Source organism: Theropithecus gelada, chromosome 16 (assembly GCF_003255815.1).
Source record: "Theropithecus gelada isolate Dixy chromosome 16, Tgel_1.0, whole genome shotgun sequence".
NCBI lineage: Eukaryota > Metazoa > Chordata > Mammalia > Primates > Cercopithecidae > Theropithecus > Theropithecus gelada.
In genome coordinates, this window is record NC_037684.1 from 16,710,523 (window position 1) to 16,736,638 (window position 26,116).

General features: G+C 46.1%; 1 protein-coding gene across 1 annotated transcript in view; it reads right to left on the reverse strand.

The window, feature by feature from the left end:
• Positions 1 to 2,106: 2,106 nt before the first annotated feature.
• The window catches only part of SCPEP1 (serine carboxypeptidase 1), a 31,373-nt gene continuing 7,363 nt past the window's right edge, over positions 2,107 to 26,116 (reverse strand). Inside the window, exons 3-13 of the mRNA XM_025361572.1 lie at positions 24,042 to 24,131; positions 21,991 to 22,146; positions 21,551 to 21,625; positions 18,390 to 18,462; positions 14,229 to 14,266; positions 13,612 to 13,740; positions 12,207 to 12,300; positions 10,472 to 10,585; positions 7,750 to 7,887; positions 6,559 to 6,722; positions 2,107 to 2,716 (exon numbers count right to left, since the gene is read on the reverse strand). Coding sequence (XP_025217357.1) covers positions 2,654 to 2,716; positions 6,559 to 6,722; positions 7,750 to 7,887; positions 10,472 to 10,585; positions 12,207 to 12,300; positions 13,612 to 13,740; positions 14,229 to 14,266; positions 18,390 to 18,462; positions 21,551 to 21,625; positions 21,991 to 22,146; positions 24,042 to 24,131 — 1,134 coding nt within the window. The 3' untranslated portion in view covers positions 2,107 to 2,653. The remainder of the gene's footprint in view (positions 2,717 to 6,558; positions 6,723 to 7,749; positions 7,888 to 10,471; positions 10,586 to 12,206; positions 12,301 to 13,611; positions 13,741 to 14,228; positions 14,267 to 18,389; positions 18,463 to 21,550; positions 21,626 to 21,990; positions 22,147 to 24,041; positions 24,132 to 26,116) is intronic.

A 26,116-nucleotide genomic window follows, 5' to 3' on the forward strand; every position in this document is an offset into this window, starting at 1 on the left:
AGAGCTGAGTGCACTGTTCCAAGATCTGTACACTGGATTTCCCTCCACACCATCTTTCAGGGCTGTCCTGGAGTGCGGCCATGGTGCTATAGCTATGCACGTTCAGGTGATGCATGCATTCTGTGGAGCACTGTCTGTAAATCAAGCCTGAGAGTTGCCTTCCCTTGTCAACTGATCACAGGGATTCCCCAGGAAGGTAGGGGTGTGGGTTGAGGGAGAATGTTATACAGCAGGAATAAGAGCCCCGGGCAAGTCTAGCAATTTACTATAGGGTCTTAGGGCAAGACACGATTAACCTGCCCAGACAGCCATGGGAGGGCTGCTTCTAATGGCCAAAAAGGTTTGAGGTCCCCTAGCTTCATTGAAATCTGCCCAGGTGACTCATCTCAATGTTCAGAATTACATTTCTTCCCAACCAATGCACTAACCTTTAACAGAAGAGACTCTGTGAGGTTGGGAATTCAAATTGTTTTAGAATTCACTGCTTTGTTGGATGGTTCACCAAGACTCACAAGGCTCAGTAGCAGATTACACTAATAGCTAACTTTTTGGAACAAAAGATGCACATCACAAGCAGCAGGTAAAAAGGATACACATTGGTGATATCCAGGGGTATCCAGCACAGGCTTCTAAAGTTCTTCCTTTCCACGGGCACACTGGAGTTCTTGCTAACCGTGAACCACAGGGACATGTGTAGTCTCTGCCCCAGGAGACTGTTTTTAGTCTCAGGGTCTGAAGGGGCTGGTCACATAGACATAACCTGCTGTTAACTCTTTCCTCACAGTCTGCAGCAATAAGCTTTGGGTTTGTATTTTTTATTTTTCTAATTTTATTTATTTATTTATTTACTTTTGAGACGGAGTCTTGCTCTGTCGCCCAGGCTGGAGTGCAGTGGCGCGATCTTGGCTCATTGCAAGCACTGCCTCCCAAGTTCACGCCATTCTCCTGCTTCAGTCTCCCAAGTAGCTGGGACTACTGGTGCGCGCCACCACACCCGGCTCATTTTTTTTTTTTTTGTATTTTTAGTAGAGACGGGGTTTCACTGTGTTAGCCAGGATGGTCTTGATCTCCCGACTTTGTGATCTGCCCGCCTCGGCCTCCCAAAGTGCTGGGATTACAGACATGAGACCCGGCTATTATTTTAAATTTCAGCCCTTGGCCAGGCTTGGTGACTCAAGCCTGTAATCCCAGCACTTTGGGACCCCAAGGCAGGTGGATTGCTAGAGCCTGGGAGTTCAAGACCAGCCTGGGTAACATAGTGAGACCCCAACTCTACAAAAAAATTTTAAAAATTAGCTGGGCGCGGTAGTGCACGCCTATGATACTAGCTACTCAGGAGGCTGGGGCAGGAGGATCACCTGAGCCATGATTGTGCCACTGCACTCTAGCCTGGGTCACAGAGTGAGACCCTGTCTCAAATGAATAAATAAATACATACATACATACATAAAACATCAGCCCTGCAACTACAAGAGGTGGTATTTCTTTCAGACAGTTCTAGAAGCTATTAGATCCCCAACGCAGATTTTTTTTTTTTTTTTTTTTTTGAGATGGGGGTCTCTCTGTCACCCAGGCTGCAGTGAGTGGCTTGATCATGGTTCACTGCAACCTTAACCTCCCTGGCTCAAGTGATCCTCCTGCCTCAGCCTCCCGAGTAGTTGGGACTACAGGTGTGTGCCACCATGCTCAGCTAATGTTTTTACTTTTTTTGTAGAAATGGGGTCTCCCTACGTTGCCCAGGCTGTTCTTGAACTCCTGGGCTCAAGTGATCTTCCTGCCTCGACCTCCCAAAGTGCTGGGTTTATAGGTGTGAGCCATGGCGTCGAACCTTCTTATGTAGATCTTGAGCTATGAATAAAAAGTTAAAAGTCCTGAGCTAATTATTTTGATTTTAAGGAAATGTGGCAATCCTTGGACTAAATAATTACACTTTTATGAATTTATTCTAAGAAAATAAGGAGGTACAAAAAATCTAACTATCAGGGTGAATCAACAGAGCACTGTGTATAATAGCAACAAACTAGAAATTATTATACTTGTCGGAAGCAATTGGGAATTTTGTAAATAAACTAGTGTATAACCATAAAGTAGAATGCTCCACAGCCATTAAAAATGTTATAGAAGAACATTTATTGACATGAAAAGGTGTTTTGGATATACTGATATGTCAAACAAATAGTGAAACAACATACAGTAATGATTCATTTTGGTAAAAAATATATATGTATATATAGCAAAAAAAAAAAAAAATCTGCAAGGACATATGCTAAATTGGTAACCCTGGGAAGGGGGTATACAGGTGTTGATTTATTCTTTGTGTACCTGTATTTCCCAGTTCTTCTATAAATCACATCATTTGCTTCTGTCATAAGAAAAAGTAATAATCTATTATCATCCTTCATTTTGATTAAAACAAATCCATTTTTTAAAAAAATCTTAGGTTTTTTAAGCAGCAGAAATAATTTCCAAATTGCCTCCAGAGACAATGATTTTTATCCTCGGCGGCAGCTGGTCAGAACCTTCTTGATCACTCAGTTAGATACAGGGAAGAATGGCGCTTCCTAAAGCTTCAGCTTCCTACAGCTTCGGTGGCCTCAGCTCAGCTCTGTGCCCCAAGGCCAAACAAACCAGCTCATCTCCAGCCCCATTCACCCTATTCTTGCTGAGTCACCAGTCTCATCATCTTCAGAGCCATGTCCCCTTGGTCAGAAGGAACCTAGAAAAAAACAACATCTGAGTTAGTGCTCCTGGTGCTATTCCTAGGACTGGGGTCAGAGGCAACATCCTGAAACCTTGCTCCCAAAAGGGAGCCAGCTCTGTGACAGCAACCTGTGCAGACACCTGGGCACATCCCTGAGAGAGGGTCCTTCCTGAAAATGACTCCTGCACTGGATGAAAGCTCTTCTGGGCCCTGACTGGGCTGGGTGGCAGGGACCTGGAGAAGTCAGTGTTTAAGGCAAGAACCTTCTACTCCATATGGGGCTGATCTGTTGATTTCTTGGTAAGGGTCATGCTCATGATACTGAGACCTAGCCTGTTCAAGGAAGAAGGAAGATTCCAAACATTTTAAAGGAGTCTGTCTAGAAGGGATCCCGGATTGAGAACAGACAAATGGCTGAGAAGGAAGCTCACAGGAGAGAGCCACAAATAATAAAAACAAACAGGGCCCTTTGGATGGGATCCGATTTTCACATTGTTATTCAACTTTCTTTTGTTTTCCCCCAGATTTTTAGAATAAGTCCTTTAAAATTTCCTTCCCACACAGCATCAAAAGGGGGAAGGGCAGAGGCCTCAGTTTCTCCCCTACACAGAGGGGGTTGGAGTATATGCTCTCCCTGTTCTGCAATTCCCTGGCCCCATGATTCTCTATGGCACACCCATCCTTGACTCTTCTGCCAAGAGTCCCCAGGAAGCACCGGCACGGTAGGGCATCCTAAAATGTCATTTAATTAATGAAAGGGGAAGTGGTTTGGGGACGACTTAACAACAGTCTCCAAGGGCTATTTTAAGCCTGTCCCCAACTGATCCGTTGTTCTATATGTGTCAAACCAAGAGGAAACAGGCCCGAACTCTAGTACATGAGAGTGTGGTTGGCTTGTTCCATGCCCTCCTACCAGCCTCGGCAGGGACTTCTCTCTAGTGCAGGCTGAGCATCCCTCATTGGAAAATCCAAAATGCTCCACAATTCCAGCCTTTTTGAGTGCCACCATGAGGCCACAAGTGGAATATTTCACACCTGCCCCATGGGGGGTTACATTCAAAATGCAGGCGCACAACACACACTTTATTTCTGCATCCCCAAGGGGGTTACAGTACAGTAACCTTTTAATCAAAACACAGCATTGTAGGTAGAGACTGAAAGCTGCTGTTGCTTGCTGTTGCTGTTGTCTAGCAGCTGACACAGGTATTCTGGTGATGCTACTGTGCTGCTCAGTTACTCTGAACACACAATTTTTCCACTGTATTAATGGTATGTTGTATTTCTTACTGTGAAGTACTTATGCGTGACTATGTGCAAGAAAAAGATTGCTTATTGGCAGCATATACATTTGGAGTCAGAAATGATATGATGCCCAACAGCCACAGATTGGTTGAAGAGCCATGGGTGGCTGAAATAGCCACCCTTTGCTCTCTAATAACTCAATGCACACAAACGTTGCTTCATGCACAAAAATATTTAAAACATTGTACAAAAGTACCTCCAGTCTATGTGTACAGGTGTATATGAAACATAAATGAATTCCATTGCCTAGACTTGGGTCTGATCCCCAAGATATCTCATTATGGATATGCAAATATTCCAAAATCCAAAAAAATTAAAAATCTGAAACATTGCTGTTTCCAAACATCTCAGATAAGGGGTGTCACTGCTTTGCTCTAAGACTTCTTAATTTTTTTTTAAGTCAATATTGAAGGTACTCAGATCCTGAGAGCCATAAATAATGCCCGCTCCCTCTGTGCCCTGTTGCCTTGTTTGTTCTCCCTTTAGATTAAGTCTATTTCTTTATTTGTTTATTTATTTACTTTTGAGACAGAGTCTCGCTCTGTCACCCAAGCTGGAGTGCAATGGCACGATCTTGCCTCACTGCAACCTCCGCCTCCCAGGTTCAAGCGATTCTCCTGCCTCAGCCTCCTGAGTAGCTGGGATTACAGGTGCCCACCATCATGCCCAGCTAATTCTTGTATTTTTAGTAAAGATAAGGTTTCTCCATGTTAGCCAGGCTGGTCTCGAACTCCTGACCTCAGGTGATCCATCTGTCTTCACCTCCCAAAATGCTGGGATTACAGGTGTGAGCCACCACACCCAGCCTAGATTAAGTGTCTTTTAAGAGTTGGCTGCCTTCTCTGGCTTCTTAAAGGAAGCTGCTGTCTCTTCTCTTCACTACTCATTCATTTTCTCCAGTCTTTACATGCTGGCTTCTGAGTTTGCCACCTCACCAAAATATCTCACCAACGCAGGTGCCAAGGATATCGGTGTAAGCACATCATCACTCACGTTCCAACCCTTCCCCTGAGTTCTCACTTGGCACTACAGACCCCTCCCTGCTTTGGGGATGCCACGCATCCCTGGTCTCCCTTCTCACTTATCTGGCTGTTCCTTTCTCAGTCTCATTTGTAGGCTCTTCTTCTGCCTTCTGTTCCATAGGCAATTCAAACTTAGTTTGTGCAAATTGCCTCCATCCCAAACCACTATGCTGGAGCAGAAACCTGCAAGCCACCCTTCAGTATTTTTCCACCCCAAATGATTACCAAGTCCTGCCAATTTTCCCTTCTTTACACTTTACCAAATCCATCCACTTTCCTCCTTTCTGGATTTACCTGACAGCCTCATTGACTGGTCCTTGGCCCCAGGCTTGCCCCATGCCCTCTACTGCTAGAATGGTATTGCCTGGACAAATCTCTTAATTTCACTCCCTTACTTAAAACCCCTGCTTGGTGCCCTGTCTGAACTCCTTAGTGTGGTATGAAAACTTCCCCTCTGCAGTCACCTCCCTCCAGTGTCCATTCCAAGGCCTCGCCGTCTGAGGCTCCTCTGGACCTTGTATTCACTGTTCTCCATGCTCCCCACCTCCTCCTCTTTCCTTAAATCACTCCTACGCATCACGTGGGGCACAATCTTCCAGATCTGCAAGCCTGGGCAGGGCACCCTTCCCTGGGCCAAGCCCCCTCTTAGCATTGCTCACCCCATGCTGTTGACAGTCTCCTTGCCTGTCTGTCTCTAGACCACAAGCTCCTTGAGGACAGGGACTGGGCACCACTCACCCTTGTGCTCACAGTGCCTAGTGCTAATAGCGGAATTTTGTTAGGAAACTCAAAACACTCCCAAGCCCTAAGTATTTCTTTCTTTTTCTTTTGCTTTCTTTTTTTTTGAGACAGGGTCTCGCTCTGTCAGGCTGGAGTGGAGTGGCACGATCTTGGCTCACTATAGCTTCTAATTTTCAGGCTCAATCAATCCTCCCATCTCACTCAGCCTCCTGAGCAGCTGAGACCATGGGCATGCGCCACCGCGCCCGGCTAATTTTTGTTCTTTTTTGAGACAGAGGCTCACTCTGTTGCCCAGGCTGGAGTGCAGTGGTGCTATCTTGGCTCACCGCAACCTCTGCCTCCTGGGTTCAAGCAATTCTCGTGCTTCAGCCTCCCAAGTAGCTGGGATTACAGGTGTGTGCTACCACACCTGGTAAATTTTTGTAGAGACAGGGTTTCGCCATGTTGCCAAGGCTGGTCTTGAACTCCTGAGCTCAAGCGATCCACCCGTCTCAGCCTCCCAAAGTGCTGGGATTACAGGCATGAGCCTCTGTGCTTGGTCTAATTTTCATATTTTTTGTAGAGACAAGGTTTCTCCATGTGGCCCAGGCTGGTCTCAAACTCCTGGGCTCCAGCAATCCACCCGCCTTGGTCTCCCAAAGTGCTGAGATTACAGGCATGAGCCACCACACCTGGCCCTCCGGCCCTCGTACTTTTTACAAGACCCGCCTGGGCAGCGGACAGAGACAAAGAACTGCCTGTGGCTTCCCTCTCAGGATGATTTTTAAGTCTGGAACAAAAGCTGTCTCTTACCATGTGACCAGCTTTCAGAATCCAGTAGAAAGCCAGGTTCTTGTGGGACTTAACAAAAGCAGACGTTTCCAAAGATTTAGGGTCACTGTGCAAGGCCTTCCACTTCAGCTGACTGAATTTAGGCAGTTCTGGCCACTTCAGTTTCCGCAGCCAGGCCTCCTGACCTGGTGAGAAGGACAAAGAGAAAGGCCTGGCATTAACAGCTAGGTAGAGTAGGAAAAAACTCGAGGTCCTAAAAGTTGGTGCTTCCCAAACTGCAGTATGCATGAAACTCACTCAGGATCTTGTTAAAATGCAAATTCTGATTCAGAAGATCAGGGTAGGGCCTGAGCATCTGCATTTCTGACTCCCAGTGAAACCTAGGCTGCTGGGAGAAACCTAACAGCTGCAAAGCCTGACTGCTTTTGCCTCTGTATCTCTCACTGCCATCTGCTCTTTAGGAAGGGAACTGGGGACCTCTGGAGGCAGACAGGCCTGTGAGGAGGACTGCGAGATGTCAGGAATGAGATAGTGATAAGGATCACCTGGGCTGTTTATGGAGCAATGCAGCAGCTTTCCAAATTGTCCTTGGTGTCCCTTGCTTACCAGTCACAAAAATATTCAACCCTTCTGGTTTGACGAGGCGCATCACATCCGTCAGACCTTGTGCCTCAATTAGCCTGCCAGGTCAGGGAACCTGTCTCTGAGCCTCCACCAGGCCCTATTTAATTTGGAAGTGAGCAAATTAAATAGGTGGTAGGTGATAGGGCAGCAGTCGGGATTCCACAAAGACCATTTCCCCTGGGTCTTCAGGGTTACGGTCATTAGGGTTTAGTTTTAATTCACTCTGCAGTGGTCAACATCGACTGTGATGTCGCACAAAAATGAGGCTCTCCCTTAATTAAATAGTGTACTTGCCCAATAACCAGGAAAATGTCTAAGTTTTGTGGTAGAGACAGGTGCTGTTCTTTTCTTTAATCATACCTAAGGGCCCCCAAACCCGGATAGGCCCAGGCTTCTGAGGGGTCACAGCCACATGCAGCTCCCCACTCTTTGAATAATCAAGGTCAGGGGTAGATGAATGTAATGGGAAATGGCCTTCCTCCTGGCATGTCAACATCATCCACCCCAAGACTGACATGTCCAAGGCCAGTTCCCTTCCAGTTGAACCCATAAAACTGCCTCTATGTGCCCCTCAGAATCAATTCCTACCCATGGTATCTACGATGAGATCAAGCTGTCCATTATACACGGTCACGTTGATCCCTGCCTTCAGCAACTTGTCCACAATGCTAATGACTGGCTTCATGAAGTCCTCCTCCATGTTCACAAAGACGTTGGTAGCCTGGCCTGCACATGGGGAAGGAGAAAGAGGGAGTAGCTTGGAATCTGCCAAAACAGGAGATACCTTTCAGCCCAGAGCATCTTGGGCTCCAGCACCAAACAACGACTGAATGCACAGATGCTTCACAAACAGGGATGAACCAACCCAGAAATCTGTGCCGACTGGTCAGGTGTAAGGCACACATAAATAGCTCATGTGGTCCATTCTCTTGAGAGCTTGAGATGATAGCAGGCGCCATCTTTAATGAGGAATTGACACCTGGAATAGGCTACTGTCCAAGGAAACAGGGAGGGAGAGACCCAGGAAATACTCATTAGGCTGGTACACTCAGGGAATAAACTGTGCTTTGGGCCAATGTCAGTTTTCCTGTTTTTTTGAGTAACACCAGGGCCAAGTTTCAAGTCCTGAACAAGCGGGCCTACCTTATAATAAACCAGATCAAACCTAAACCAATTCAGAGCTGGCCCTCAGGAAAGCCAAATGAATAACAAGCCCCAGGCAAAACAGGAGCTAGTGCGCATGGCACTCTCGCTGGCTCCTGCCCAGCAGCATTATCAAAACACTGAATGACAGCAATAACAGTGGCAGCCACCATTATTCGCTACTCACTGCCAAGGAGGCATTTGACAAGCAACATACCATTTTCTTCTTCATTGTCCTAGGAGATAAGAAGTCTTTTTTTTTTTAATTTAATTTTTATTTATTTATTTATTTATTTATTTATTTATTTGAGACAGAGTCTCACCTTGTCACCCAGGCTGGAGTGCAGGGGCACAATCTCAGCTCACTGCAGCCTCTACCTCCCAGGTTTAAGCGATCCTCCCACCTCAGCCTCCCAAGTAGCTGAGACTACAGGTGCACACCACCACACCCAACTCTTTTTTTGTTTTTCAGATAGAGTTTTCAGAGATTACAGGCGTCTGCCACCTCACCCGGCTACTTTTGTATTTTTAGTAGAGCCGGGGTTTCTCCATGTTGGTCAGGCTGGTTTCGAACTCCCAACCTCAGGTGATCCACCCACCCGACCTCCCAGAATGCTGGGATTACAGGCGTGAGCCACCACACCCAGTCACACCCAGCTCTTTTTATTTGAGCTAATTTTTCTTCATTTCTAAAATTCTCTCAGCAGTCAGGAGTAATGAAAAAACCAGGGATAGAATGAGCCCTCTGGTGACTGCAGGTTGGGAGAGGAGGACCCATGTCCCCTGAGAAAGCTCCCAGCAGCTGCAAATCGTACGCTCCCAGCAGCAGCCACAGGACCACTGACCCCATATCCTTGGGGTATCTTGAACACACATGAAACAAAACCCTCTTTAGCTCGGAGTGTTTCCCCTTCAGAAACCTGAGATCTCTGCTTGCTCAAGGCCACCCTACGGGAATAAAGTAGGAACTTATCCAAGATTTCTACCTGGCCCTGGTCTCTAAGGATTTCATTATTTCCTCACCACAGCCTTGAGACCAGAATGCAGTAATGCCCGGCCACATCTAGCGTCAGGATGCCTGGGGAGGTCAGCAAGAGAGAGCTGGTCAAAATCTGCCCAAGCACTTGGGTCGTCTGACATCCTGCAAGGACCTTTGGCATGAAATCTCATCTGCAACGAAATCTCATCCAACTGTGGCCCTGGATGTAGCTTTTTTATCTTAATTTTTTATTATGAAAAATTTCAAATGGACACAAAAGAGTAGTGCACAACACTCTGACGTACCCATACCGGGCTTCAATAATTATTAACTCACAACCAATTACGCATTATTTCCCTCCCCACTCAGCTCCCTGCCAACCCCTTATTTTGAACCAATTTTGACACATCTTTTTTTTTCCCTTTTTTAAGAAACAGGGTTTCTCTCTGTTGCCCAGGCTGGAGTGCACTGGCACAATCATAGCTCACTGTAGCCTCAAACTCCTGGGTTCAAGCAAGTAGTTAGGAGTATATGCCACATGCCACCATGCCTAGCTAATTTTTCTTTTTTCTTTTTTTTGAGACAGAGCCTCGCTCTGTTGCCCAGGCTGGAGTGCAGTGGTGTGATCTCGGCTCACTGCAAGCTCCGTCTCCTGGGTTCACGCCATTCTCCTGCCTCAGCCTCCCAAGTAGCTGAGACGACAGGCGCCCACCACCACGCCTGGCTAATTTTTTGTATTTTTAGTAGAGACAGGGTTTCCCCGTGTTAGCCAGGATGGTCTCGATTTCCTGACCTCATGATCCGCCCGCCTCAGCCTCCCAAAGTGCTGGGATTACAGGCGTGAGCCACCGCGCCTGGCCCATGCCCAGCTAATTTTTCTATTTTCTTGTAGAGATGGGGGTTTTACTGTGTTACTCAACTGTGGCCTCAAGCAATCCTCTCAACTCAGTCTTCCATAGTGGTGAGATTATAGGCATGAGCCACTGCATCCAGCCCTCACAGCCCTGACAAGTCATTTACTGTCTCTGTATCTATTTGCTCACCTACAAAGCGTGGATAGTAATATGGTTTACCTGTAACCTATCATCACCAACAACAAAACCCATCCTACAAATTCAGGTCTCTGAATTTGCACCTCTTTTCTCCCCATAACTCTGCAAATGGCACTTAATTAGGTTGCATAAGTACCTCCCCAGGATTGATCCTCAGGAATAATTTTGAGCTTCTTTCTGATGGGGCCATTCATGAGCTGGCTTAAGGCGTCTTGTTGTAGGTGTCTCACGTGGCGCTGACAAAGACGAACTAAAACCAAACTGGTAGACGGTGAGTCAAAGGACTGGAAGTAAGGCCAAGAGGACATTGTTTTTTTTTTTTTGAGACGGAGTCTCGCTCTGTCGCCCAGGCTGGAGTGCAGTGGCACGATCTCGGCTCACTGCAAGCTCCGCCTCCCAGGTTCAAGCGATTCTCCCGCCTCAGCCTCCCGAGTAGCTGGGACTATAGGCACACGCCACCATGCCCAGCTAATTTTTTGTATTTTTAGTAGAGACAGGGTTTTGCCATGTTGGCCAGGATGGTCTCGATCTCCTGACCTCGTGATCCGCCCGCCCGCCTCAGCCTCCCAAAGTGCTGGGATTACAGGTGTGAGCCACTGCACCTGGCCATGAGGACATCTTTACCAAGCCACTGGGGATGCTGCACAGCGAGAGGGAGAGTTTCAGATTCAGCTGGAAAAGGGAAAGCGTCACCTTGATTCACCCCCAGCGGGAGGAAGAAAGTCAGAAACACATTGAAAGTGGAGAGGCTTTAGTATTAGGTTGGTGCAAAAGTAACTGCAGTTTTTGCCATTAAAAGTAATGGCAAAATTTCTAAATTTCAATGGCACTCCAGCCTGGGCAACAGAGTGAAACCCTATCTCTTAAAAAAAAAAAAAGGGAAAAAATAGATTTGTCAAAATTGGTTCAAAATAAGGGGTTGGTAGGGAGCTGGGTGGGAAGGGAAATAATGCTTCATTGGTTGTGAGTTAATAGTTTTTGTCAAAAACCATGGTTACTTTTGCACCAACCCAATAGTATTGATTGTACACTCTATAGACCTGGGGGCCATTGGGATTTTCCAGAATGACCAAAGAGAATCACCAAGAAGTGGAACTTAGGGTATCCTTTATACGCTTCTTGGTTGGCTGAAAGACGACTAAATTCAGCCTTGAAATGATGTTGTAATTTGGTGTATGGAAGCTGGTTTCTTTTTTTTTTTTTTTTTTTGAGACGGAGTCTCGCGCTGTGTCACCCAGGCTGGAGTGCTGTGGCGCGATCTCGGCTCACTGCAAGCTCCGCCTCCCAGGTTCACGCCATTCTCCTGGCTCAGCCTCCGAGTAGTTGGGACTACAGGCGGCCGCCACCACGCCCGGCTAGTTTTTTGTATTTTTAGTAGAGACGGGGTTTCACCATGTTAGCCAGGATGGTCTCGATCTCCTGACCTCGTGATCCACCCGCCTCGGCCTCCCAAAGTGCTGGGATTACAGGCTTGAGCCACCGCGCCGGCCGGAAGCTGGTTTCTAAACTTTAAAAACATCATGTTATGTGACAGAAGCCAGTGCAAAAGACTATTGTGTGATTGTATTTATATAAAATGTTCAGAAGAGGCAAATCTAAAGAGACAGAAGGCAGATGAGTGGTGGCCTGGGGCTGGGAGTGGGAATGAGAACTGTCTGCAAGCAGACACGTGGGATCTCTTTGGCGTGATGGAAATGCTTCAAAACTGGATTGTAGCAATGACTGCACAACTCTGGGAATATACTGAAAACCACTTACAATGAGTTAATTTTACGGCATGCAAATTATACACTAATAAAGTTTTTTTTATAAACAGGTTTCTTTTTGCATGGAGGCTGAGGCAGGGACTAATAACTTCAAGGTTCACTCACCTAGGTGGCTCTGTGTGAATTCTAGACTCGACTCCATTGTTGACGTGGGAGTGCTTTTAGTTAAGATGTTATAGAAGTTCACCCCGTCTGTGTTCTGAAATATAAAGTTTATTTGGCTGTTTGTTTCGTTTTCCTATCATCAAAGCTGCCACACAGAAAGGCACATGGCTCTTTATCTTATCCAAGGACAGCTTTAATTTTGTAAATTTGTTTGGATCAGAAAGAAATACAGCTTTGGCTGGGCCCAGTGGCTCACACCTGTAATCCCAGCACTTCGGGAGGCTGAGGTGGGTGAATCACTTGAGCCCAGGAGTTCGAGACCAGCCTGATCAACACGGTGAAACCCCTCTCTACTGAAAACACAAAAATCAGCCGGGCGTGGTGGTGCTCAGCTGTAGTCCCAACTACTCTGCAGGATGAGGCATGAGAATCATTTGAACCCAGGAGGCAGAGGTTGCAGTGAGCCGAGATCGGGCCACTGCACTACAGTGTAGATTAGATGACAGAACTAGACTTGGTCTCAAAAAAAAAAAAAAAAAAGAAGGAAAGAAAGAGGCCAGGCAGAGTGGCTCTCGCCTGTAATCCCAGCACTTTGGGAGGCTGAGGTGGGTGGATCACCTGAGGTCAGGAGTTCAAGACGAGCCTGGGCAACATGGTGAAACTCTGTCTCTAAAAATACAAAAATTAGCTGGGTGCAGTGGCGCATACCTGTTATCTCAGCAACTCGGGAGGCTGAGGCAGGAGAATCGCTTGAGCCCAGGAGGCAGAGGTTACAGTGAGGCGAGACTGTGCCACTGCACTCCAGCCTGGGTGACAGAGCAAGACTGTCTCAAAAAAAAAAAAAAAAGGAAAAAATAAAAAATAAAAGAAAGAAAGAAATGCAGCTCTGAAGTTTCAGAAACCAGCTGTGTCAGCCTACTCTCCCTGGAGTGGTAAGCATCTCATATAAGCAGTGATCAGGCCCCACAGGGAAAAAAACCAAGGGCCTAGGTGTTAATTTATAAGGAGAACAGAGCTGCAGAGGGGCCTACACTCCCAATCCTTAGCCAGCGCATTCTTTCCTTCTGCTTCTCTGGAGTCAGAATGTTGCTTGGCAAGGGTCCTAATAAGGGAATCTGTTGTCTCCACACACTTACCTCTGCAAGACAGTCTTTTTTTTTTTTTAATAGAATCCATACATTTAGTCAAGGACAAGCAAGTCTTGCAAGCCTGGGTGGCTTTCTGACTCTGTAAGGAGCCACTACATCACTGCTCAGACCCAAGAGATGTATTATCTAGCATGCAATCATTTGCAGATACGTGGGGAGGCTCAGGATAGACCCCAAGTTTGACAATACCAACAACGTACCCTATACCCACCAGAAAAAGCCAAGCAGGCTGGCCTCTGAGTTTGTCCCCTTTTTACCTGTTCAATGATCTTTTCTGCTTTCCCCCACAGCTCTGTGGCCTCTCTGTAGAGCCCTTTATTTACAGCACTCAGGACTTGCTCTGCAACCTCGGACACCTCTGCCAAACCTTTGTCTTCGAGAAGAGACTGGAATGCAAACCAAGAGCAAAAAGACCCGCTTTACTTGGGAACATCAATCTGGTGCTGCTGCAGTTAGGTAGGGGTCGGAGAAAGAGGGGAAGGAAGGAGAACAGAAGCTCACATATCAAAGTGTATTGTTACAAGCCACATGTTTATTGGAGGAAATACGGCAAATTGTCAACTGCACCTAAGAAGGTATTCACAGTGATCTTTTAACGTTTCTGCATATTTGAAAATGTTTGTAATAAAAATTTAGGGAATTGGAAAAATGTGTTTCTTATATCTGGAAAAAAGTGATGTGTGCTGATTTTCTTTCAATTTGTCCCTGAGGCAAGCTCTTGCTTTGGGTCTCCAACTCTATATGGATGAGTAGTCCCTAAAGAGCCGTGTCATCCACATAGGCAAACTCATCCAGCATCTCTTTTCCTGGGGTCACAGCTGGAAGAGATCGGCTGGGTTGTTTACCCACAGGGCGCAGATGTGTATCTACTTACCATGCTGTACAGGTAAGGTCCCCAGGAGAGCACCGAATCTAAAGGAAACCACATATGTACAAATCAAGTATGTCACACCTCTGTCTTTCCAAAGACAAACCTAACTGTCTTCTCTCCAAAGAAGAAAGAGACAGAAGCAAGAAACCCGGTAGCTTTGGATTGGAAGGCCCCTTAAATCACCTGTACCTATGCAGGAGGCGGGCTGATGACACAGTGGCTGGAAGGTGGGATGAGGGTGTGAGGGCCTGTCTGTTGACTCTTTAGACTAATGGCACATTAATTTGGCCTGATACTGGCCCAGCAAGTGAGCCATTGCCGGTGACAGCATCCCCACAGGCAGGCTGTAGGTATGCAGGTGGAGGCTCTTATCTGTGGACCTCTAGGCCTTTTGATAGCTTAAAATATTTCTCCACCCTCACATTTCTGCTCTGCATCTTATTTGCTCCTCCAGTTTGGAGATATTAGGTTCTGCCAAGGAGCTAAATAAGGAAGATGACTAATGAGTTTGCAACAGCGCAAGTGGCTATATTGCCAATTGGCTCATTCCCATCCCACAAACACATTGAGAATTTACTAAGGGTCTGGAGGCAGCAAAAGCTTAAGATATAACTGTGAGTAACATAATGCCTGTCCTTAAAGAGAACAGTAGTTGACCTTGGTTTAGACAAGCTCACAACTATATTAAATACTATATCACTAGGTAAGGCAAGTGCTATTGAAAGACACGCCAACAAAGAATCAAGGACCTCAAAGTACAAAGCACATTTGAGTATGTCTCTCCTTAGCTTAAAAGTATTCAATGGCTCCTTAAGGCAAAGTGTCTCAAAGTAGGTTTCAAGTAGTCTTAGTTCTGCAGGAACTAAGTCCATGTTGCCCAGTCCGGTCCCAAACTTTTGGGTTCAAGCAATCCGCCCGCTTTGGTCTCCCAAAAGTGCTGGGATTACAGGTGTGAACCACCATGCCTGGCCTGGACTGGTATTCTTTTAGAGTACACTGTGAGAAATACAGGCACACCAGGACTTCCGTGGCCTAGCTGTTAATCACCTCCTGGGCTTAACCTTCAAACTTGTGCCTTAGTTTCTTGAAACAGGGTTGGTTGCAGTTCTCCAATGCATCCCACTTCCTGTTTGATCTGGGCCAGAGATTGGTAACCTTTCTGTAAAAGGGCAGATAGTAAATAATTTTGGCCCTGTAGGCCAGCCTATCTCGGTTGCAACTACTCAACTGTGTTCTTACAGTCTCCAAACAGCCACAGACAGTAAATGAACTTTTACCGGCCAGGTGAGGTGGCTCACGCCTGTGATCCCAGGACTTTGGGAGGCCGAGGCGGGCAGATCACCTGAGGTCAGGAGTTGGAGACCAGCCTGGCCAACATGGTGAAACCCCATTTCTACTAAAAATACCGAAAACATTAACCAGGCATAGTGGCAGGAACCTGTAATCCCAGCTACTCAGGAGTCTGAGACAGGAGAATCGCTTAAACCTGGGAGGCGGAGGTTGCAGTGAGCTGAGATCGCACCACTGCACTCCAGCCTGGGCAATAAGAGCAAAACTCGGTCTCAAAACAAACAAACAAAAACAAACAAACAAGAAAGAACTTATTTACCAGAGCAGGCAGCAGGGCAGACTTGACTCATGGGCCCTTGTTTACCAACCTTTGAAGTAGGCCTGCGTTGTTCAATAGAACTTTCTGCAGTAATGGAAGTGTTCCATATCTGTGCAGTCCAAAATGCTAGCCAATAGCCACATGTGTCTATGGAGCACTTGGGTGTGGAGAGTGCCACTGAAAAACTAAAATTGTATTTAAAAATTATAATTAAATTTATATAGTCACATGTGACAAGTGGTTACCATACTGACATGGTCACACGGGCTTAGTGACAGTGCAGATCAAGACCTTCTTGAAGACCAGGAGCATATCCATGTGTCTTTGCCTAGCACCTAGAACAGTATCTACTACTTAGAAAGCAATTAACAATTGTTCATGGAAATTAACAATACTTCTCCCTCAAAAACCAATGTTTCTAGTATAGAGGGGCTATACTTAAAATGGATCTGGAAGGATGGATTACAATCCAGACAAACAGACTCATAAGGTAAAGTGGGTTACGGCAAGGAGGAAAAGGTAGATTCCAAACAGGAGGAAAAACACTTGCAAAGCCAGGAAGCAAAGCTACTGATCTTGGAGAGACAGTGTAGCAAGGTGGTTAGGTTGCTTGGATTCCAGTACCTGCTGCCTGGATTTGAATCCCAGTTTTACCATTTAGCTGGGTGACTCCAAGAAAGTTGCTTAACCTCTCTTGAGTCTCAGTTTCATCATTCACAAAATTAGGATAACAATAGCATCCATCCCATGGAATTGTTGCAAGGATTACATAAAGTTACCACATGCAAAGTACTTAGTGCTATTGTGAAACTGAGAAGACCCCATGAGGAAGTGAGAGGGCCAGCATCATAATTTTGAGTCATAAACAACTCTTATCTGTGTTCCCAATGAGGATGCTCAGTTATGAAATAGCACACCTCTGGGTTGCCAAGACCTGATGGAGACTTTGTCTTGTCATCAACTTGAACAAAAGAGCAGCATCTGACAAGAAACTCTCATGCTTCTGACCTAGGCTTTTGCAGTTTTATGATGTCCTATGAGATCCACCCAGGAAGGAAAAACAGATAAACAAATAGCAGCCCTCGTCTTCATGCTGACTCAGTTTTATGCTACTTCAGTCCTACCCCGCAGATGGCAAACATGAGGGCAAGAAATAACCGTTCCAAGTTGTAATGGTTATTGGGAACATGGCTCTGTAACAAGCGAATCCCTACCTTTTAGGGGGAAATATTACCTTTTATAAATGATTATTTTTTAAAAACTGAGCCATAATCACAAATCACAAGTGTACCTTCGGAAGAGTTTTGATGAATGCATATGCCCATGTAACCACCCCCTGCAATCAAGATATAGTTCCTTCATGTCCCTTTCATGCTTATTTCCCGCCCTTGCCCCTAGGCAGCCTCTCTTCTGATTTCTAACTCCGTAGTTTGGTTTTGCCTGGGGAAAATCACGTTTTGTTAGGTTAGAACAATGGTTCTCAATCAGGGATGGTTTTGTTCCCCAGGGAGACATTTCTGGTTGTCACACTGGGGTGGTGCTACTAGCATCTCTTGAGTAGAGGCCAAGGATGCTGCTGGTAGTATCCTACAATGCACAGGACAGCCTCCCACAAAAAGAACTATATGACCCACAATGTCAATAGTGCTGAGAAATCCTGTGTTAGAGTGAATGCCACCAGGATGATTGTTTCAGATGTCTGGAACCACACCCTGAGTGTCTGCAACATAAACAACTCTTATTTATGCTCGCAACACGGATGCTCAATTACGAAACTGCACACCTCTGAGTTGTAAGACCAGACGATAACCTTGTCTTGCCTTCAATATGCATAACAGATGGAAATTTCACGCCAAACGCTTATGTCAGCATCAGGGAAGTAGAGGGGGCGGATGACAAAACAGATTTGCCTTTGTACTGAGCCGCACAGACCCGGATTTGAATCCTGACTAGGCCACTCATCCTATGTTGCAGAGAGCGTATTTCATGACCTCTCTGAGTCTTTAGAATGCCTCCAAATGTAAAATTTGATCCTTTTGTTGTGATAATTAAATTAAGAAAACTCAGTTCAGCCCTTAGTGGTCCATGGTAGGTGCTCTGTCTCTATATTTCTTGGATGCAGCAAACACTTTTTCTCTTTTTCTTTTTTTTTTTTTTTTGAGACGGAGTCTCGCTCTGTCGCCCAGGCTGGAGTGCAGTGGCGCGATCTCAGCTCACTGCAAGCTCCGCCTCCCGGGTTCCCGCCATTCTCCTGCCTCAGCCTCCCGAGTAGCTGGGACTACAGGCGCCCACAACCGCGCCCGGCTAGTTTTTTGTATTTTTAGTAGAGACGGGGTTTCACCGTGGTCTCGATCTCCTGACCTTGTGATCCGCCCGCCTCGGCCTCCCAAAGTGCTGGGATTACAGGCATGAGCCACCGCGCCCGGCCCAAACACTTTTTCTAAGGGCCCAGAACGTTCTGCTGCTTAGCCCTTTGATTTGGACAACACAGCCCAAAGTCCCAGGAAAGCATGGGCAAAGAGGAGTGAAGAAATGCCTGAAAATGCCAGACTTACCAACAGGGGAGATCCAGGAATCGCCCAAGGCAACCCCGGCAAAGTTGCACTTGATGGTCCCTTGATGAACGGCCTGAAAGAGGAAACAAGAAATGCCCTCAGGCCAGGTGCAGTGGCTCACGCAGTAATCCCAACAGTTTGGGAAGCTGAGGCAGGAGGATCGCTTGAGCCTAGGAGTTCAAGACCAACCTAGGCAATGTAGTGAGATCCCATCTCTACAAAAAGTTAAAAAATTAGTGGGGCATGGTGGTATATGCCTAATAGTCCCAGATACTCAGGATGCTGAGGTCAGAGGATCACTTGACCCCAGGGGGTCGAGGCTAGCCTGGGCAACATGGCAAAACCCCCATCTCTACAAAAAGTACAAAAATTAGCCAGGCACGGTGGTGCTTGCGTTTAATCCCAGTTACTCAGAAGGCTGAGGCAGGAGGCTCGCTTGAGCCCAGGAGGCAGAGGCTGTAGTGAGCCATGATCATGCCACTGTACTCCAGCCTCCAGCCTGGCTAATAGAGCAAGATCTTGTCTCAAAAAAAAAAAAAAAAAGGTCTGAATATTTGAGATGAAAATTTACAGAAATAGAAAGTTGAGAACTACTGATTGAAGAAAGCAGGCTGAAACCAGTATGTATAATATGATCTCATTCAGCTAAACAATTCTATATAAATGTGCACAAGAATATTTAGAAAGCTATATACCCAGGTGCTAACTATAGTGATCTCCATCAAGTGGGCAAGTGAAGTTTTCATTTTTAATTTATGCTTGCTGTAGTTTCTAATATTCTATACAGTACATATGCTGCTTCTATAAGTTTTTTTAATTAGTAAATCTTAAAAAAATCCCTTATTTAAGCTCACTGATATTCAAACATAGGAGATAGAAGAAAATGTGAAAGTCTTTTACTTTTCCTCATTGGTGCCCTCACACTCACCAACTGACTGCAGTTAAGTGTGTCATGTATCCTTTTACCTTTTTGTTTGCCATCACAGCGTGCAAATCTATCTCCACATATGGAAGTGTTTTTGACTTACAAACAAGTTTATCTCACATTGTTCCACAATTAAATACCCAAAGGACAACTTTCCATACTCAGTACATATAGCTCTCTGTATTCTTTCTTTTTCCTTTCTTGTAGAGGCAGGGGTCTCACTCTGTTGTCCAGGCTGGTCTCTAACTCCTGATCTCAAGCAATCCTCCCACCTCAGCCTCCCAAAGTGCTGAGATCCATCCTTTTTTTTTTTTTTTTTTTTTTTTGAGAAAGAGTCTCGCTCTGTCACCCAGACTAGAGTGCAGTGGTGCAATCTCAGCTCAGCTCATTTGCAACCTCTGCCCCCTGGGTTCAGGCAGTTCTCCTGCCTCAGCCTCCCTAGTAGCTGGGATTACAGGCATGCATTACCACGCCCAGGTAATTTTTGTATTTTTAGTAGAGACTGGGTTTCATCATGTTGGCTTGGCTGGTCTCCAACTCCTGACCTCAAGCAATCCACCCACCTTGGCCTCCCAAAGTGCTGGGATTACAGGCATGAGCAGGATTACAGGCATGAGCAGGATTACAGGCATGAGCCACCGCGCCCGCCTGGATCCATTCTTTACACTGGCTGCAAAGCATTTCATCTTGGAAAGATGTACCTACTTTATTTAAGCAATCCTTTACTGACAGCCAACCAGCTGTTTTCAGTTTATGAACATTATAAACAATGGCATAATAAACGTTCACTGACATACACATATGTATAAGTATTCCCATAGGATAAAATTATTGGGTCAAATGACACATACATTTTTTTTTTTTTTTTTTTGAGACGGAGTCTCGCTCTGTCGCCCAGGCTGGAGTGCAGTGGCCGGATCTCAGCTCACTGCAAGCTCCGCCTCCCGGGTTTACGCCATTCTCCTCCCTCAGCCTCCCGAGTAGCTGGGACTACAGGCACCCGCCATCTCGCCCGGCTAGTTTTTTGTATTTTTTTAGTAGACACGGGGTTTCACCGGGTTAGCTAGGATGGTCTCGATCTCCTGACCTCGTGATCCGCCCGTCTCGGCCTCCCAAAGTGCTGGGATTACAGGCTTGAGCCACCGCGCCCGGCCGACACATACATTTACAAAACTGACAGACATTGTCAAATTGTCCTTTTAAGTTTAAATTAATTTGTATTCCCATCAAAAGTGCACAAGAACACTTATTTCCCTGACTTCTTACCAAAACTGGGTGTTATCAGTCTTTTAAATATTTACAAATCTCATGGACTTGGCTTACTAATAAAAGTTGAAGATTTTTCATATGTCTAAAGGCTGTTATATTTCTTTTATAAATTGCTTGTCCACATTTGTCTTTGCCCATTTTTCTACTAGGACATTGTTATTTTTTTTGTGTTTTTTTTTTTTCCCTGAGACATGGTCTTGTTCTATCACCCAGGCTGGAGCACAGTACCATGATCACAGCTCACTGCAGCTTCAAATTCTTGAACTCAAGCGATCCTCCCACCTCATCCTCCCAAGTAGCTGCGATTACAGCCAGGAGCCACTGTGCCCGGTTGATTTTTTTTTTTTTTTTAATAGAAACAGGATCTCGCTACGTTGCCCAGGCTTGTCTGGAACTGCTGGTCACAAGTGGTTCTCCTGCCTGGTCTTCCCAAAGTGCTGGGATCATAGGCATGGGCCACTGCATTCTGTCCCAATTTTTATTTTTAAGTTTAGATTTTAATCTATCCAGAATTAATATTTTATACAAGGCAAGAATACAAGTTTTCTATTTTCCAAAGTGATACACATTTGTCTCCATAACATTTATTGACATTCTATCCATGCCTCAATGATTTGAAGTGTTATCTTATATTTATATATGATCATATACATATAATACAAATATATGATATACATACATATATATGTGCGTGTTTCTGGATTCTGTATCCTGTTGCAATTAATCTATTTGTCTGTTGCTATGTCAGTACCACATTCTTTTACTCACTCAAGCTTTATATCTTGTTCCAGATCTAGTAGGGCAATCTTCACTCTTCTTTTAAAAACTTTTCATGATTATTACTACAGATTTAATCTTACTCTGCATGTACATGGCCCTATTCAAAGTGTATTTAATATCACGTGTGTATATAAAAGTAACATGATTTTCTGTCCAAAACCATAACAACAAAGTTATTTTCCATTACCTTATAAAGCTCTAGACCAATGCCAGCTGCCATTTTTCCTCCATAGGACTCTGAGAAAATGTAGAATGGAACTGTCTAGTAAGAAAAGGAATTTACACAGAATTAACAACCTTGATTGCTTTTTGAGTCACGCAAATTAATTTCAAATTTCTATTGCATGTAATGGCCAGAAAAAACAAATCTGCTTTGTCTTCCTCCCCCATCACTCCGATCTGATTATTACATCTGACTAGAATGCCCATTCCAGGGTCATTCTTTCAAGTTAAATATCAACTTTAAAGATGACAGAAACAAAAATTCACAACCCAATCTTGGAAATAAAAAGGTTTTCTCAGAAATCAGCTAGGCATTAAACTCTGGAGGCAGTTCAGGTTTATGCTGATGGATATAGAGTTGCTATTGCCAACCCTTTCCTTAGCTGTTCCTGAGTCTTTGCTTACCTGGAATTCTTTGTGGCGATCGAAGAAGGTCTTCAGGAGAACCATCATGTCTGAAGCCACCGTAGCTAGGTCCTTGGCATAGGCACCACTACCATTCACGTAACTGAACCCAGTGCCCACAGGATTATCCACAAATAGGAGACTGGCGGCCTGGAGCTATGTGCCACAGAGGAAAATGAAATGTTGCAATCAGTTGTTTGGTCACCAATTATCTTTGGATCATTTTCTACTAGCTCAGCAAAACCCACATAGTGAGGATAACAGTGTGGTGATGATATCCCTGTTGCCAAAAGAGATTTTTAAAAATAAGGGACAGGAGCATAGGAAAAAAACAAAACAAAACAAAAAAACAAAACAAAGAAAGCCCCCCCCCCAACTCCCCCCCAAAAAAAGAGAGAGGCAAGACGGAAAGATTAACACACACAGGAATCAAATAATCTGGGCTGTTGCTTTTCACACAATACAATGTACTAAACGTAACAAACTAGTGCAGAAAGAGGCATGCAGAGACAGTCTATGCACTAACTCGAAGAAGCCAGAGGACACTCAAAGTCTGGACACACATCAGTTTTCTTGGAAATGCATCCAATTTCCACATTGGCCTGGCTTCTCTGTACACTGCAAGAACAGAATTTATTCTAATACCTTTTCCAAAGAGGTTGAGAGTTATAAAATTTACATATAAAAGATCCTGAATAATGACACAGTCCAGTCATGTCCCTTGCTGATGAGGAAATTAAAGCCCAGAAAGAGCCCAGAATGTGTCTAAGGTCACAAAATTGGACAGGCAGTGGCAGCACCAGGACTGGGACCACGGTCCTCACTCATATGGTCCTTTTAGTTCCAGAAGGCTTGGAGACAAGTTGGGATGGGGGGTGAAGGTAGGGGATGACTCTACAACCACTCCTGGAAATGAGATTTCTGTTGCAACCAAGTACAGGAAAGGCCCAGGCCAGGAGGACAGCATGTACAAAGACCGTCAGGCAAGAGTAGGAAACCCTTAAGAAAGACAAGAAAGTGGTCGGGCGCGGTGGCTCACGCCTGTAATCCCAGCACTTTGGGAGGCCGAGGTGGGCAGATCACGAGGTCAAGAGTTCGAGACCAGCTGACCAACATGGTGAAACCCCATCTCTACTAAAAATACAAAAATTAACCAGGTGTGGTGGCACACGCCTGTAGTCCCAGCTACTTGGGAGGCTGAGGCAGCAGAATCGCTTGAACCCGGGAAGCAGAGGTTGCAGTGAGCCAAGATTGCGCCACTGCACTCCAGCCTTGGCGACAGAGAGAGACTCCATCTTAGAAAAAAAAGAAAGAAAGACCAGAAAGCTTAGCTCCCAATGTGAGAGGGAGGCTGGAGGAGGAGCACTGAGGAAAGTGGAGAACATTCATAGCAATAGGTGCAGCCGGGAGAGCCGGAGCACAGAGAAAGGAATAGCCACAAGCCCTGAGTGGGGCCCACGCTGTGTAGCAGCCCTAGGGCGGGTGTGCAGTTCTGATCATGGGCAGCCTGGGCGTCAGGGCTAAGCAGGTGGACAGTGGGAGTGACCCAAGGCTGTAAAGGGAGAAGGATACGGGAGTTGACCACAGAGGGGTGAGGGAAGGAAGAGATGCTAAGAATGAGGGGGAGGTGTGAGCAGGAGAGCAAGAGAGACATCGAAAGAGGAAGTCAAGATACAAGTAGGAGGAGAGGAGAGAGAAAAGGACTGGGGGCTGTGGCTGGAGGGTGCAACCCTGGTGTCTGAGACTGCAGAGATGGCCAGCATGGGTAACGCAGGGTCCCAGGTGTCTGCTGTAGTAAGTTTTTGAAGGCAGCTGGAGAGAGGGGTTGTCTTGGAGAAAGCGAGGCAGACTGGGGCAAGATAAGTTGTCCTGAGAAATGGGAGAAGCTGGGCCAGAGAGGAGGCCTGCGGACAAGTGCCCATGGCCTCAGTATTCACAGGACGAGGAAAGGGATGGCGAGGGATTGCTACATCTGTGGCCCCTCCAAAAGTTGGGCAGGGCCTCTGAGAGGCCACGGGGCAAGGTTTAGCTCAGGACCGTCCTCACTGTACCCAGGTGGTTTTCCGGGGTTTGAGATCACTGTCAAGGGGCCCAATTTCCTCAAAGTTTCCAAATCCAGTGCTGGAACCGCCTGGACCGCCCTGTGGAAGAGAGAAGAAACAAACAAAAATTTTAGTCAAACTTAGTCTTTACGATGAATGACCACATTTGCTATAGACGGTTTATGAGTTAGTGATGGCTGGGTCAATTTGCATAAAAGACACAATTTCTCTAATGAACCAGGGACTTCCACATGAGCAAAGCTCCCCTAGTAACTGCTGAGGCTTTTCTCTTTGAAAGGAGCAGAGCTGAGCTAAGAGGTCTTCAGTGGAATGTTCTTGACTCCTGATTTTTTCTTTTCTTTTCTTTTCATTTAAGACAGGGTCTAACTTTGTTACCCAGGCTGGAGTGCAGTGGTGCAATCTCAGTTCACTGCAGCTTCTACCTCTGGGGTTCAAGTGATCCTCCCGCCTCAGCCCCCTCAAGTTGTTGGAACTGTAGGCGCACGCCAGCACACCCAGCCCGACTAATTTTTGTGTTTTTTGTACAGGTGAGGTTTCACCATGTTACCCAGGCTGGTCTCGAACTCCTGGGCTCAAGCAATCCTCCCACCTCAGCCTCCCTAAGTGCTGGGATTACAGGTGTCAGCCATCATGCCTAGCTGCCTCCTGATTTTCTGAGCTGGAGCCGTGGCCTGCAGTAGGCCTTGCTGACCTGAACAAGCTCTACCAGGACTAGACACTGGGCCTTCTGACTCTTCCTCCATCACCCCCTCCCCAGGAGATGGGAGACTCTTCAGAATCCCTGTGGATTAATAAAGGACCCAGACTTAGGAGCAGTTTGATCAAGCAGATTCTCTGGATATAATGCAGCAGATTCTAAAGCCCCAGGGCAGGGAGAGTTTGATACTGTGAGCGTCCATGGGAGTGGGAAAGGCAGGATTCTGAACCGCAGCTCGGTGCTGGGGGCAGTTCTATGGGCTCTGAGGGCTTCAGAGAGAAAAGAAATTAAGAGGCAAATAGGACAGGTTGGGTGGGCTTTCTTTTCTTTCTTTTGAGATGGAGTCTCGTTCAGTCGCCCAGGCTGGAGTGCAGTGGCACAATCTTGGCTCACTACAAGCTCCGCCTCCCAGGTTCACGCCATTCTCCTGCCTCAGCCTCCCGAGTAGCTGGGACTACAGACGCCCGCCACCTCGCCGGGCTAGTTTTTTGTATTTTTTAGTAGAGACGGGGTTTCGCCGTGTTAGCCAGGATGGTCTCGATCTCCTGACCTCGTGATCCGCCCGCCTCGGCCTCCCAAAGTGCTGGGATTACAGGCGTGAGCCACTGCTCCCAGCCTGAGTGGGCTTTCTAATTGAGACAAGAGGAGGCCCTTTGGGAGGTGGTCAGGGGAAAAGATGGTCAGTGCTTTTTCTAGACAAATCCAGGGGCCAACAGAGGTGGGGAGTCTATGAGGAGGGCCCTGTCAGCTAAGGCAAGGGAAAGGGCTGAGGACCTAGAATAAAAGGATGTGGCCTCTCTGTGCACTAGCAGGATGAGTAGGAAAGGGAGATACGAAAAGACGAAACGGGGGCCAGGCGCGGTGGCTCATGCCTGTAATCCCAGCACTTTGGGAAGCCAAGGCAGGCAGATCACTTGAAGTCAGGAGTTCGAGAGGAGTTCGAGTCCTGCCTGGTCAACACACGAAACCTTGTCTCTACTAAAAATAGAAAATTAGCCAGGTGTGGTGGCAGGTGCCTGTAGTCCCAGCTACTTGGGGGGCTGAGGCATGACAATCACTTGAGTCCAATAAGTGGAGGTTGCAGTGAGCCGAGATTGCACCACTGCACTCCAGCCTGGGTGACACAGCGAGACCTTGTCTCAAAAAAGAAAAACAAAAAGATGAAAGGGAATAGCTTGGGCAAAACAGAAGCCAGGGCAGTTTGTGTAGTAGGGAAATCTGGAAAAAAAAAAAAAAGGACAAGATAGAGTCAGGGCTAAAGGGCAACTAGCAACAGCAAGAGGGCCCCAAAGGGAAAGACTTTACAACATTAATGTTTTGAACCTGAACCAACCTAACTCTGATAAAACTGGAAGGCTATAAATCC